Source organism: Notamacropus eugenii, chromosome 5, assembly GCF_028372415.1.
Source record: "Notamacropus eugenii isolate mMacEug1 chromosome 5, mMacEug1.pri_v2, whole genome shotgun sequence".
NCBI classification, from domain to species: Eukaryota; Metazoa; Chordata; class Mammalia; order Diprotodontia; family Macropodidae; genus Notamacropus; species Notamacropus eugenii.
This window is the reverse complement of record NC_092876.1, coordinates 405,613,380-405,628,150: the sequence shown is the minus strand read 5'-3', so window position 1 is coordinate 405,628,150 and position 14,771 is coordinate 405,613,380. Positions and strand designations below refer to the sequence as shown.

Genomic DNA, 14,771 nt, shown 5'->3' with positions numbered 1-14,771 from the left:
GGTAATTGTATTCGCAGTGCTTGTAGTTCTAGGCACTTAGTGAGAGCTTAATAAATGCTTGTGGAACTGACTTCCAAGGTATAAGGAAATCCCCCAGGGAGAGGAAATGTCCTCTACAAACGCAGATCTGTATCTGCTCAGCTTTGGTTGTGGGTCAGTCATGTCTGACTCTTCCAGACTCCATTTGGGGTTTTCTTGGCAAAGATATTGGAGTGGTTTGCCACTTATTTCTTTAGCTCCTTTTACAGATGAGGAAACTTAGGCAATGGGTTAAGTGACTTGACTAGGATCACACAGCTAGTAAGTGTCTGAAGTTGGATTTGAGTCCAAGAGTCTTCCTGATGCTAGGCAAGGCATTCTGTCCAATGGGCCACCTTGCTGCCCCAGGAACTCTTAGTAATTAAGAGTTGCCTCAGATACATGAGTTTAAAGGACAAACTTAGAGGGTTATGAAGCAGTATTGCCATGGGCAAAATTTGAACCCAGGACTTTCAGACTCAAAGACCAGCTCTCTCCTCTACCTTTCACTGCTTTTTTCTGACAGTTTTAAATACTTCAAGGACCTAAAATTTTGTTCATGTGGACCTTCTTTTTCCCTTTGACATAAATCAGAAGCCTTCTATGCCTAAATGGCCAATTTTGTGAACTGTGAATGAAAATTTCATCACCAACTAATGACCTAAGTTTGTATCCTCCTTTAAACACTTAATAGCTGTGACTGTGGGCAGGCTATGTGACAGCTGTGTGACTCAGGTTCCTCATCTGTAAAATGGGGATAATAACAGCCATCACTTTGCAGGGTGGTTGTGAGGACCAAAAGAGCTAACATATGTAAAGTGTTTTGTAAACCTTAAAGTGCTATATAGATGATAGTTATTCATGTTAGTTTTTAGTTTTTTGCCACCACAAAAAAGCTGCTATATTTTTGTACATATAACATTCTTTTCTCTCTCTTTGATCTCTTAGGGGTATCGATCTAGTATGAGTCAAAGGGCTGTACAGTAACTGTTTGTATGTAATTCCAAATTGCTTTCCAGAATGACTGGATCTATTCACAGATCCAGCAGCAGTGTATCAGAATGCCTATTTTTCCACAGTCAATCAATCAATTAGCACTTCCTCCAACGTTTATCACTTTCATTTCTCTCATATCTACCAATCTGAAGGCCATGAGGTAGAATCTCAGAATTGCTTTAGTTTGCATTTGTCTAATTAGTTGTGATTTGGAGCATTTTTTCATATTGCTATAGATAGTTTGGGCTTGTTTCTTTGAGAATTGTACGTTCATATCCTTACACCATTTATCGTTTGGGAACAGGTTCTTACAAAGGTCAATCAGTCCCCTCACATATCTTGGATATGAAACCTATTCAGACAAACTTGCTGCAGAGGTTTTTCTGAGCTGTTTCCCTTCTAATCTTTGGGACCAAAATTAGCTGTCCTCTGTGATTTTATCTTCTGTTCCTTCTTTAGGCATGAGCTTTTTTCTTTTTCATACATTTAATAGGTATTTTTTCTTCATATTTCTCTAATTTGTTTATGCTGTGACCTCATATGCAGGGGATGTATCAATTTAGAATGTATAACTGTATGAGGTGGGAGGTGTTAGCCTAAATCTAATGTACTACAGACTGATGTCCAATTCTTCCAGCAATTTCTGCCAGTGAGTCCTTATTCCAACGTGTTTGTGTTTACCTGAATATTAGATACATTTACTTTTTGTATATCTAATCTGTTCCACAAATTAATCCCACAAATTAATCTACTTTTAACCAGTGCCAAATTATTTTAAATTATTATTGTGCAATACAGTTTGAGTCCTGGCACTAATAGGCTCCCTTCATTTGCAGTTCTTTTCATTATTTCTTTTGAAATTCTTCACGTTTTAAAAGTCTATTAATTTCATTATTATTTTTTTCTAGTTCTAGAAAGTAATCTTTTGGTAGTCTGATTAGTAGCACTGAGTAAGTAAATTAATTTAGGTATTATTGTCACTTTTACTATAATGTCTTTTCCTACTTATGAGTAATTAATATTTTCCCAATGATTTAGCTTAGTTCTATAGACAGTTGTCTCTGGTTATATTTATAGTTATTTTGTGTACCTGGGGAAGTTGTTGCTGAAGTATTTTATATATTTTGCAGTTTCTTTTTCTACTTCTTCCTATTAGTTTTTAAAAACATTATATAAAAATGCTGATGATTCATACGTATTTATTTTATATCCTGCAAGTTTACTTATTGTTTTTTCAGAAGACTGTTACTTCAAACATTAGAAAGACTGCCATCTTTCTAATCTTCAATCTTTCCCTATCTATTGATTCCTTTAAACATGTCCAAGTCTCTCATCTTTAAACACAAACAAAAAAAGACCCCAATAAAAACAAAAACTTCATTAGGTTTTCCCAGTCCATTAAGTGATCATCCTACATCTCTTTCCTTTCTTTCAAAATTCTTGAAAAAACTCAACTATTTGTACACACACACACACACACACACGTATGTTGTAATCCGTTTGAATGTAATACATACATACCATCCATCCATTTATTGTAATCCCTGTTAGAAGATAAGCCTCTCAAGAGTAGATTGTTTCATCTTTCTGTGTCCCTAACCCCTAGTATTCTGCCTTGTCTTCTCCAGAAAATCACCCCTTTCATGACTCCTTCTCTCACTAGTCTTTTTTCCCAGCCTATGCTAGCTTTGCTGATGCCTACTGACACAACTATGTCTCTCCTAACCTCAAAAACTTTCACTTTATCAATTCCTGCTAGCTGTTATCCTACATCTCTCTTCTTTACTGGGGATAAACTTCTTGAGGTCAGCTACAATCAGTGCCTTCTCTACCTTTCCTCTTGTTTTCTTCAAAATTCTCTGGCCTTATTCATTTGAAACTACTCTCTCCAAAGTTTCCAATCATCTCTTAAATTGATTCTTCTCAATCTTTCTCCCTCTTGACTTCTCTGTAGCCTCTGACCTCCCTGCTCAGTGTGTTTTCCTCTCTCCAGGTTTTTGTGGCACTGCTTTCCTAGTTCTCCTTTGCTGGCTCTTGACTGTGGGACCGTATCCTCCAAGGCTCTGACCTCAGTCCTCTTCTCTTCTTCCCCCATACACCTTCGCTTGGTGATCTCAACTCCCATGGGGTCAAACATCATCTTTATGCAAATTATTCTCAGATCTACTTGTTCCTAACCTCTCTCCTAATCTGCAGTCTCACATCTCTACCTGCCTACTGGACATCTCAAACTGGATATCCTGTAAACATCTTAAATTGAACATGTACAACAAAGACACCGTTATCTTTGCCCTAAAACCTTCCCCTCCTCCTAACTTTCCTACTACTGTTCTGGGTACCACTGCCAAAACACTTGGGTTCTAATTCTCTGTGCTTTTGGAAGCATCATTGCCATTTAATCTCCAAGCATCAAATACAAGAGGGTGACTCCATGATCTTTAAGATTCCTGTCAGTTGTAAAATTCTAGAATTTCCCTGATCACTGAATCACTGAAGAACAGAATGAGTCAGAAAAGCAGAAGATGGAAATTTACTCCTTGGGTGGGTATGGAAGCCCCAGTCCCAACTGTGTGGAATGACTACACCTGGGAAGAAAGAAGCCCAGCCAAGGAAAACACTGAAAGAAGGATGAAATGTAAATAAATCTAAAGTAACTGTCTGATGGATCTTATTTTCATTCGGAAAAAAGGGTATAGAGTTTAAGAAAAATAAGGTACTTACATCTAAAAAGCCTGTGTATACCCGTACAGGTAAATTAAATTTTGAAGCATTGGTAATAAGTAAAATATTATTATCTATATGTATAGATGATGTTGAAGGCATAAAAAATAGGGTAAAAATGTATCTTGACTCATTTGGAGGTATTAAGACTGGTTTGCTGAAATTCTGTACCTGAAATGCAGAAAGAGAAATAAAATTTTAATAAATCAGCATCACTTATCACTTTCTGCTATCCTATATCTTTTCTTTACCCTTTTCTATGTCATCCTTTTCTTATAAGATTCCCTCTTCTTCCTTTTACCTTTTTTACTCTCCCAACTCTTGCTCCCCCAATTAAGAATGACTGACACTCAGACTTACTTTAAACATTGTTTTGGCTTCTTCCGGCAACATCACATCATGAATGAGAATTGCAAAACTGAAAGTGTTAGTAAGATAAATTGGTCTTTCTACAGGGTCAGCAGGACTGTCCCGGATGTGAAATAACGTGGCAGCATGATCAAATCCCAAGTAACTATTTCCAAAGAAATAACAACAATGAAAAGTCAAATTTCCCTTTATCTGTTAGTTTTAACCATATTTGTGTTTCTGAGTTTTCAGCATTATATTATTAAAAATAACATATATTTTTTGTAACAGATTATTTTTCTAACATACACATATTTACATTTGTCAATTACTTCAAAGAACTTTTTGCTGAAAAGAATTATTACAATTTGGTTAGCTATAAGCTTTCCATTAAAACTATTATTTTGGTGCCAATTAACAAAAAAAGAAAATTATCTAGTTGTCCCTTTCAAACACTAAGGCTTTAAAAAGAGATATAAGCCTTTAGCTTTAAATCTTTCAGCTTAGCTTCAGTTGATCAAATTTTTTAAAATTAAATTTTAGTTTTTAGTTAATAAAAATAAATTTTCCCTCCTCTGCCACAGGAGGAAAAAACTTCAAATAAATATGCATAGTCAAACAAATTAAATTCCTGCATTTACATCCAATAAATAAATGATTCATTCTTTGCCTTGAATCTAATCACCTCCTGTAACAAAATGCTTCATCATCAGTCCTCTGGAATCATAATTGGAAACCAAAGATTTATATAAAATAATGACTGTCCAAATGTTAAAAAGGAATGCTAGGAAAGAAATTCAAATGGTCTAAACATTATGGAATTTTGAATCCTTCAGATTTCTTTTACACTCAGATCTAAGAAATGGTAGTTATTTTATATGTACATATATAAAATCATTCCTATTTTTTTATTTATGAAATTAATGCCTGTTGTTGATGACAAAAGACAGGTAGGCCTCGGAATAAGTTCATGTAGTTGGGTGTAAATCGAGTGCAATCGTACTATTTTCACAAGGGAATGAGAGGAGCAACAGCTACTTAACTGCAAAATGAAGATGAATTTGATGCAAGACTTACCCATCTAAAACATCTGCCTGATAGGGAATTTCAAGTTTAGAATAACTCTTCTCTTTTGCTTTAACAGTGATTTTTCCAGAAAACTGAGATGTTCTTTTTGCTTTTGATGCTGAAATGAAGCATAAAAATGTCTATAATAATCCCACTGCTTACAAAGGAAAACCGCACCAAGAAATTTATGCAAAAAAGTATTTTAAAAGTCACACTTTGAATCTTGAAAATCTAAAGAAAAAAAGCTCAGTATACATAACAGATGCTTTCTTTATTGTCAGTTTAATATAATCTAGAACCATGACTTCTCTTTTTTCACACAAGAGGAAGAAAATCTTGTCTTATTCAAAATAATGCAGGTAGGTAAACAATAAATGGACATCACAGTTAAGTACAGTTTACTCTGTATTTTGCTATTACCAGAGAGATGTCGTGATTTTACTGACAACTAGAAAAAAACAACAGTCCACGTATGGCAGGTTTTATCTATAAATACAAATGGAAGTAGCAAGGTCAAAGTATCTAGTACAATAATAAGAGTTATGGGTCCTAAGTTTGTATTTTATCTAATACTGACTAAAAGTTTGAGTGTAGGGCAGACAGATCTTTCTCCTTTTGGCCACGGATGGTGTTTATAACAACGGCAGATCTGGTAGCAGCTGTAAATTTCACTAAATTACTGTAAAGGCAATTTATTGTGCAATTAAAAGAAAACCATTTGGGAAGACCATACTTGATTTTCTTTAGAACAAACCATTAGACACTTACTTGCAACTAAACTGCAAAATATTGTTTTATCTTCACCTTTTGTAATACATTTCAAAAACTTTCTGTTATTAAATAGGATTACCACATCTGCAAATGTAATTTGTGAGGTGCTTTGCCACATATGACATTTCACCACCAAAGATAATATATTAATTTAGGATACTCGAATTTGATGAAAACAACAGCCTTCCATAAACATTCTTTATTGTTTGTTTTCTAATTACTACATGCCCATAGATTTTTCATTATTTGGTTCATTAATCTGTCTTGGTTTGCTAGAGGGCAACATCATCCTCCCAGTCCCTAAAGCTTTTACAACCTAGGAGTCATCCAGGATTCCTCACTCTCTCTCAACCTGCCCCTCTTCCCACCTCCCCTCAATCCAATCTGCTGCCAAGACTTACCGATTTTACCTTTGCAACATCTCTCCAATATGTCCCTTTCTCTCTTCTGACCTTGCCACTACCCTGCTGCTGTCATCACCTGGGACCTAAATTACTGTAATAGCCTGCTGGTGGATCTGCTTGACTCAAGTCTTTATCCTCTCTAAATGATCTCCGTTCTACCACTAAAGTTATTTTCCTAAAAGAGTAGGTCTGATCATGTTACTCCCATACTTAATAAACTTTAGTGACTCCCTCTTGCCTCCAGGATCAAATGAAAAAAAAAAATACTCCATTTGGCATTCAAAGTCCTTCATAATCTAGTTCCCTGCTCCCTTTCCAGGCTTCTTATACCTTACTTCCCTACATGCACTATTCCAAGTGACACTGGCTTCCTGCCTGTTCCACAAAAAAGACACTCCATCTCTCTGCTCCAGGCATTTTTCCTGGCTGTCCTATATAGCTGAAATAGTCTCCCTCTCCACTCCATCTACTGACCTCCCTAGCTTCCTTAAAGTCTCAACTAAAATTGTGTACTACAAGAAGCTTTCCTCAACTTCTTTTACTTTCTGTGTCTTCTCTTTGTTAATTATTTCCTATTTATCCTGTCTATGGCTCGTCAATAGCTTGCTTTGAAAATATTTATTTACATGTTCTCTCATTATATTGTAAGCTCCTTGAGTACAGGGACTGTCTTTTGCTTCTTTTTGTATCCTTAGTGGTTACCGCAGTGCCTGGCACATAGTAGGAACTTAATAAATGTTTACTGATTGGTTGCTATCAGGCTAATTATCACTGACCACAGAAAATATAAAGAAAACTACAATTCATAAATGAATAGAGTATTGCTATCCATATTGAATGAATTTTCAGAAAATTATTTATGTAGTGGAAATTTGTTATAAGAAAACATTATTCCACTGATTTTTCTAAATTCAAGGATGGATTCTGGCAAGAAAAAAAAAAACACAACCTGGTCCCAAAGTAATAAAAATGTTATTTAAAAATTCACTGCACATTCTATGCATATTTAGTTCTTTTTCACAATTCCTTCAAGAAATTCTAATTGAGTGTCAATTACTGAATAAGAACAAGTTATGGATTAAATTTGAAATGAATTAGCAGTGTACCTTTATCAACACAGATCCCATTAATACAAACAGAAGCCAGTAAAACATCCTTTATTACAAGAATTCATAGGGGTCACTGATCTCTAAAAGCACCATAATAATCCTGATTAGCAAAGGAAAGTGTGAAAATATTCCATGGATAAGATGCCCCAATATCATCACCAAGTACCTCTCTGCCTCTCACAAATGAAGGAACTTTCCTGCTAATACCGATGTTAATAATGAGAAGCATGCTAAGTGAAGTCACAACTTAATTCTTTTATTTTAGCAGTAACTTGGGGTTTCACACCTAGAAACTGGGTTCTTCTGGCATATTCCCCACCCAGCTCCCAGCTGAGATTAAATGTCCAAAAAATGCAGCTTCTCTTTTTTCTCTGACATAGTACAGTATGTTTCACTCCTTTGTACAAAGACCCAATTATAGTAATTATGTGAAAATTTCCCTTTAGAGTCTACATAGAAAAAGAATAGCTAGTTTGTGAGGAATACAAGATAGCAGTAGAGAGACAAAACACTTTAACCACTTCCTTATATTTTTTAAATAGAAAAAACAAGAACACTTCAGACAGTTTCCCATATTTTTAAATAGGAAAAACAAAACAAAACCCAAAGTCTACCCTTTGGAAAACTTCACAAGGGTTTGCTTGCTTTAGAGACAAAAGAGTGAGAGAGAAGTTAAAAGAGTACATTGTAGAGGTCAAAAATCCTGGCTAGCCATGCTAGACTATAAAAAGAGGAACTAAGGCAAGCCAATTCTTGGGGACTGAAGGAAGGGAATGACGTAGCTCAAGGAGACAAGGAGATATCCTTGGGGTTACCTTGCTAAAAACCCTGGTTCAGGCACCACTATCTGCTAGGGGTGTACCTGTTCCCTCCTGCTGTATAGGGGAGAAGAGTGAAAGATGGAGGATTTTCCATTTCCACTGAATGTCTGGAGAATATATCTTCCTGACAACCCAAGCTAGAACTATGGCTGCATGTTCCTACTGGGCAGTAAAGATTACTTCAGGTGTATTTTTGGGTTAAATGGGTTTTGGTGGGCTGGTCTGGAAACCTGATTACCATAATATTGTTTCTATGGTGAAATTCAATGGTCCTTATAAGCAACTGACTCATACAACAGCTTCTGCAAAAATAAGGCTACCGATTTGGTAATCTCTGGAATTTCTGTCTTAAGGCCCCACCTCTAGCCTGGTCACTGCCACACTCAGACCATGTTTTCAGGAAAACCCAAACCATGTTGATTCTGGATAACTGCCTTGTTATACTCCCCTTTCCCTATAGATCTGGAACCACTAAACCTTGATCATATTAATTTCATCAGTATGCAATAGCTTTCTATCACCCCTAGGATCAAATACAACATGTTCCTATTTAGCATTCAAGGTTCTTCAAAACCTGGCCCACCAACTTTTCAAATCTTCTTACACCTTACATATTCTCCACATACTCTTTATTCTAACTGGGCTCCTCCTTATTCCCTAAACACCACTCTCCATTACTCTGTCCCCCATGCCCGAAATACTCTCCCTTTTCATCTCCTACTGCTGGCTTTCTTCAAATCCTAGCTAAAATCTCAAGATCAAGGAAGCCTATAAAGGTTGAAGGAGAAGAGGTTATGAAGGGTTTTGAATGTCAAATAGAACATTCTGCATTTGATCCTGGAAGCAATAGGCAGCCACTGGAGTCTATTGTGTAGAGGGCTGACATGATCAGACCTGAGCTTTAGTGGCTAAGTCGGGGATGATCAGAGTGGGGAGAGACTTGAGGCAGATCTACCAGCAAACTATTGTAGTAATCCAGGCATGAGGTGATGAGGGTCTGGAATAGTGATGGTGATGCCAGAGGAGAGAAATAATAATCAGTAGATGTTGTAGAGGTGAAATCAACAGGCCTCCTTGAGAACAGGAACTTTTGAGATGATGTAGGTCACATACTAGATTTTTTTAAGACTCAATTTTCCCATGAAATACTTATTGTTTTATGACATGACCTTACTTATAATCTTTCAGTCATCCTTCTTACTACTTAAAACAAACTGTTTGCCTTGACTACAGAAGTATCAAAGTAATTGCCTAAAGAGTTAACTGATTCTTTTGTTTCTGTTGTAAACATTACTTTAAGGTTTGTATAGCATTTTTTCATTAATTATTCCAAAAGTCACAGATGATTCTTGAGAAATCTGCAAAATGACTTGGAATGTCCCTACAAACCTATTCAGGAAAATAATCAGTTGTGTCACCACAAGCAGAATCAACATTTCTAGTTTTTTGTTTTAAATTTTTTTACCCTGGTTAATCAACAAAATATTTTTGGGAAAAAAGCTGAATACTTACCATCAAAACTAATACTTGCAACTTTGGTGTATTTACTTTCTGAAGCTTTTAACGTGACTGGCTTAAAGTTTACAGTTATAGCTTCATTTTGTGGTGTTGGTCGAATACTCTGCAAACAGAAACCAAAATTAATTAGCATTCTTTTGGGCTAATGGGTTTGGTCATTTTTGTAAGCTTTTCTCTAAAGACTAGTAAACTGGAGCAGGGAGAAAACTTGTAAAGAACAGCTCAAATGGTATAGTTTAAAAAAACAACACTTCAAATTACCTACCATTTAAACAACTTTCTAAAATGAAATTAATTTTTTTCTAAAAGGCATGACAAATTGGAGAGCACAAATCATTAATGAACCTTAAAGGTCAAATGATGATCTGAATAACTGCCTAAAAAAACATCATACAGGTAATTATTTTCCAAACCAATGCTTAATCCATTCTTAATAAAAAATAATTAATAGGAATAATGTTATTGGGCTCTTTCTTTTGAATGAAATAAACAACAGAAAATAATAGTAATAATTATGAAGCACAGGCATCATCATGTTTTATGCCACTTCATCACACAATTTTATACAGTGGAAAAAATCCTGGACAAAAAGTCAGAGAACTGGATTTGAATTGCAACTCTGCAGTCTCTAGTCAGTAATTTCACTTTTCTGGGCATTGGTTTGGTCTAGGTGATAAGGAACTCTCCTTCTAGTTATAATCTATTCATATCTATGAATTTCTTTAAAAATTCTTCCATGGCTAATGAGAGAAGGGGCCCAGAAGACAGAGTAGCAGGAAGCACCAGCCAGCTTACCTGCAAACCCCTCCAGACAGACCTAGAAAATGCACCAGACCAAATCCTGATCACTCCTCAAAGTGAGTCATGCTTTCAGCCTAAGTCAGTATAGAAGATAAAGAGTGAGGTCTGTAAATGCGGAAGGACAGATGTCTAGGAGTACGGCATGTATAGAGCCCTCCAGTACAGAGAGAGGCTGCAAACTAGGGCAAGATAAGATCCCAGACCCAAACCCGGGCATCTTGATGGCAAGCTGTGCTGCCCAATACCCAGCTCTGGGTCAGAGATCCAGTGCAGAATTGAGTATGAAATCTATGCTCAGGGGTGGTGTTCTGGGGTAAGGGGTAGTAGCAGACCTCAGACATTGTACTGAGGGAGAAACAAGCTCAGAAGCGAGTAGCAATGGTGTGGCTTGAACACAGCATCTCAGTTTCAATTTCTAATAGTCTAAAATTTGTAAAGGAATAATTAGGGCAGCACTCCCAGATCAAATGGAAACCTACAGTTCTGCCACTCTAAATCAATAGCTTTCCAAGTGATCGATAACAATGATTAAGTCTAGCCATGGTCTACTGCTGATCAGATGCAAACCCAGTTCAAGAACTTGTAGAGTTCAGACTCAAGAAGGACAGAGATCAAACTTGCAGGTCCCCATCCTGAACTGTCCCTGAGGTCCTTGAATAATACTATGCTCCACACAAGAAAGCAGCAATTGGAGCCACCCAGGAAGGAGGCTGGTAGAATGAACAAATAATACTGAATCCCACCACAGAAAGTTATTATGGTGACAGGGATGCTAAAGACAGAAACCCAGAAGAAAAGAATGACTAAAACATCTATAAGCAAAGGCTCAAAAAAAAAAAAACCAAAATACAACATGGGCACAAATCCAACTAGAATTCCTGAAAGAACTTTTAATGAGCTTACAAAAGAGATAATAAATGTTTTTATAAATGAAATAAGAGCACTAGAGGAAAAAGCTGAAAAAGAAATGAGAGCTATGGAACAAAGAATTGGAAAGGGAATTAATAGCATGGCATAAAAGATACAAAAACTTGCCTAAGCAACAAACTCCCTGAAAATTAGAATGGACCAAATAGGAGCCAACGACTCTAGGAGATAAGATAAAACGAACTCAAAATATTGAAACTACATAAGAAAATGTTAGGTTATCTCATAGGAAAACAAATGAGCTGGAAAAAAGATTGAGGAGAAAAATTTAAGAATTATTAGACTACTTGAATGACAAGATCCAAAGGAAAAAAAAAGTGCAGACATATTTCAAGACAATCATAGAAGAAAAGTGCCAAGAACTCTTAGAATCAAAGGGCAAAATGGAAATACAAAAAAACCATTGGTCATCTCCTGAAAAGAAAAACAACAACAAAGGAAAAATGAAAACTCCCAGCAATAAAAAAGCCCAATTCTAGCACTTCCATATCAAAAAAATATCAAAAGCAGGCCAGAAAAAAAGAATTCAAGTAATTTAGAGCTGCAGTTAGGATTAAACATGACTTGATATGTACCACTATAAAGAAGCTTGGAACATGAAATTCCAGAAGGTAAAGACTCAAAAAAACAACACCCAGAAAAACTGAACATAGTCCTACAGGGGAAAAAAACTGACCTTTAATGAAAAAGCACATTCCTTATGAGAAGATCAGAGCTAAGCAGAAAGTCTGATGTATAAACAAAGTAGTCAAGAGAAGCACAAAGAGATAAACATGAACAAGCAATCCTACAGGACTAAACAAAGCTAAAATATTTTTATTCTTATATGGAGAACAGGGTGTGTCTCCTCTCAGAACTCTATCATCCTCAGGACTCAGAGAGTTCAATTAGAATTTACAGGTTCCCGAAGTGGGCAATGCTGCCCCTTGGGGGCACTGGAATGATCCAAGGGAGCCACAGTGGCCTGTGTTGAAATTGTGGGGCATGGAATAAAAATAAGGAGGCAGTGAAAGGATGAGGAAAGAAGAGAAGATAAAGAAAGTTGTGAAAAACCATTGGCATGTTTCACCTGTTGTGTAACAGTTAAAACTGTAGTGATTACATATTTTCCAAATAAACACAAAGTGCAAGTTATAACCAATCAGTGGTGAAAGCCCACCCACAGGTCTTAATAAGCAAGTGTTGGCAGATGAGTGTGTCATATGTTGTTGGGAAGGCTAGCATGCACTGGCAGGAACATGTGCTTGTCATGACCTGTTTATGACGTGATACTATATGGTTACATGATACAATATTGCATCATCAGGATTTCAATGCAGGAAAAAAACCTACAAATTTACCATAAATTATTAAATTTAAGATGAATCATTTAAAAACATCTTTTATATTTCTTAAATGATGCAGATTAAAAAAAAACATTAAAGGGTTAAAGAAAGTAAATTTCCAGGGGGTACTGATTAATTTTTTTTTTTTTAAAGAGGGTGGTAAGCCTTATTGGGAACCTGTGAATTAGATGGACAATTTGTGTGAGGAAAGGAAAGAAAGGAAGAGTCTGATATAAATCCTAAATTTTAGATGAGCAACTTTTAAAAGATTCTGATAAATAAGAGACACACAGTTCCAACCAATAAGGAGATAATAATAGTCTAAGAACTCTACTGCAAGACTGTACATGGAATATTGTGTTCAGCTGTGGGCATACATTTTAGGAAGGGCAATGATAAGCTGGAAGGTATACAGAATGGTGAAGGACTTCAAGATTGCTTAAAGGAAAGGTTATGTTTGGTCTTGAGAAAAGAAGTCTTTAGAAAGCCAGGAGAGTTGTCTCCTAAGCATTTTCAGGGTTGTTGGAAGGGCTATTAAACCCTATTTTGTTTGTCTGCAGAGGAGAGATGTAGGAACAATAAGATGAAGTGGACTTAAAGAAATAATTTCTAATACTTGGGCTTATTCATAAACTGAATGGGCTGCCTCAAGTGGTAATGTTCTTCATTAGAGATCTGAAAGTCAGTGTGACCACCTGTCAAGTTAGGTATAATTAGGGCTATCTATAGTGCAGATGGTATTTACTTCTCAGTGCTGTTATGGAGGGTGTTTTTTAAGCTTTAGAGTGCAATATAAGTTCATTATTATTTTACTACAATAACGACTACTACTACCTACTACTGGTTCTTTTCCAGGTACGAATTTAATTACATGGCCTCTGAAGTTCCTTTTAACTTTGAAATTCTATAAAATGCCTGTTGGTAAGTTACCAACTTGTTCATAGAAAAAGGTTTAAATTCAACCAAATATTAAGTACCTACTATGTGCAAGGTACTGCACTAGGTGACAGGAATACATACACACACACGTAAATATAAATATGCACATATACATATATACGATATAGTAATTGTCCTCAGCTTATGCTCAATGGATTCATTCTATTATTATTTTTTATTAAAGCTATTGTATTTTACTGAAAAGAAAACTAAAACTTACTGTTATTGGTACATCTTTTGTTCCTGAATTTAGTAAATGAAGGTTTAAAACTTTTGGCATATCTATAAAAACAATGGGAAAAAAACACTGTATTTTAACAAGTATATGACAAACGCATGGTTGAGATATGTTGCAATTTTAACAAGGACCATATTAAGAAATATCAAGTGAATTATGTTTTAATAAAGCATATTTATATTTAAAAAATGAATCCTAAATTGTCCGCTTTTCCAAGATCACCTTTTATACATAAGGGCATCATATTCTACAAATGTTCTTAGTAGGATTATAGTAAAATGCTTAAGGTTAGTAATAGTGGAATTAACAGTAGCAATGGATCTATCCAAAAAAAATCAACCCTTCATTCATAAACTAAATTAAAATGTAAGAGGAATTATACTGGGCAATATGTACAACAAAGGAATACCCTGTAGATATGAACATTCTCTAAATCAAGAAGTTTCTTTTAAATTACTCTTTAGATATGGCTATCAAAATAGACAAGAATTAAGAGAAAAAGATTATTTTCTTCCTTCAGTCAAGAACTACATACAGCTTTGCGGCCTTTTTTTTCCCACTTAGAGAGCAAAGTTAATAACTGTACCTAACACAGAAGTGCTACATGGCAGTTAAAATGTCTTGTGACTAAAAACCCCACAACCCTAGCACCCTCCTACTCCCCGCCCCACTATCAATCGCTTGGAGTTCCTCAGAAGTTAAGAAAGTAAGATTCTGCTGCACGGTTCGTTAAAACATAGCGACATTAGAAATGCACGGCCGCAGCC

At 35.8% G+C, this 14,771-nt stretch overlaps 1 protein-coding gene across 3 annotated transcripts in view; it reads right to left on the bottom strand.

Moving 5' to 3' along the window:
• Positions 1 to 14,771, bottom strand: part of TMEM131 (transmembrane protein 131) — a 274,693-nt gene that overhangs the window by 44,544 nt on the left and 215,378 nt on the right. For all 3 annotated transcript variants that reach the window (XM_072614596.1, XM_072614595.1, XM_072614597.1), the window contains 5 exons: positions 13,987 to 14,048; positions 9,769 to 9,877; positions 5,161 to 5,269; positions 4,096 to 4,249; positions 3,736 to 3,906 (listed from right to left, as the gene is read on the bottom strand). In XM_072614596.1, the coding sequence (XP_072470697.1) occupies positions 3,736 to 3,906; positions 4,096 to 4,249; positions 5,161 to 5,269; positions 9,769 to 9,877; positions 13,987 to 14,048 (605 nt within the window). The remainder of the gene's footprint in view (positions 1 to 3,735; positions 3,907 to 4,095; positions 4,250 to 5,160; positions 5,270 to 9,768; positions 9,878 to 13,986; positions 14,049 to 14,771) is intronic.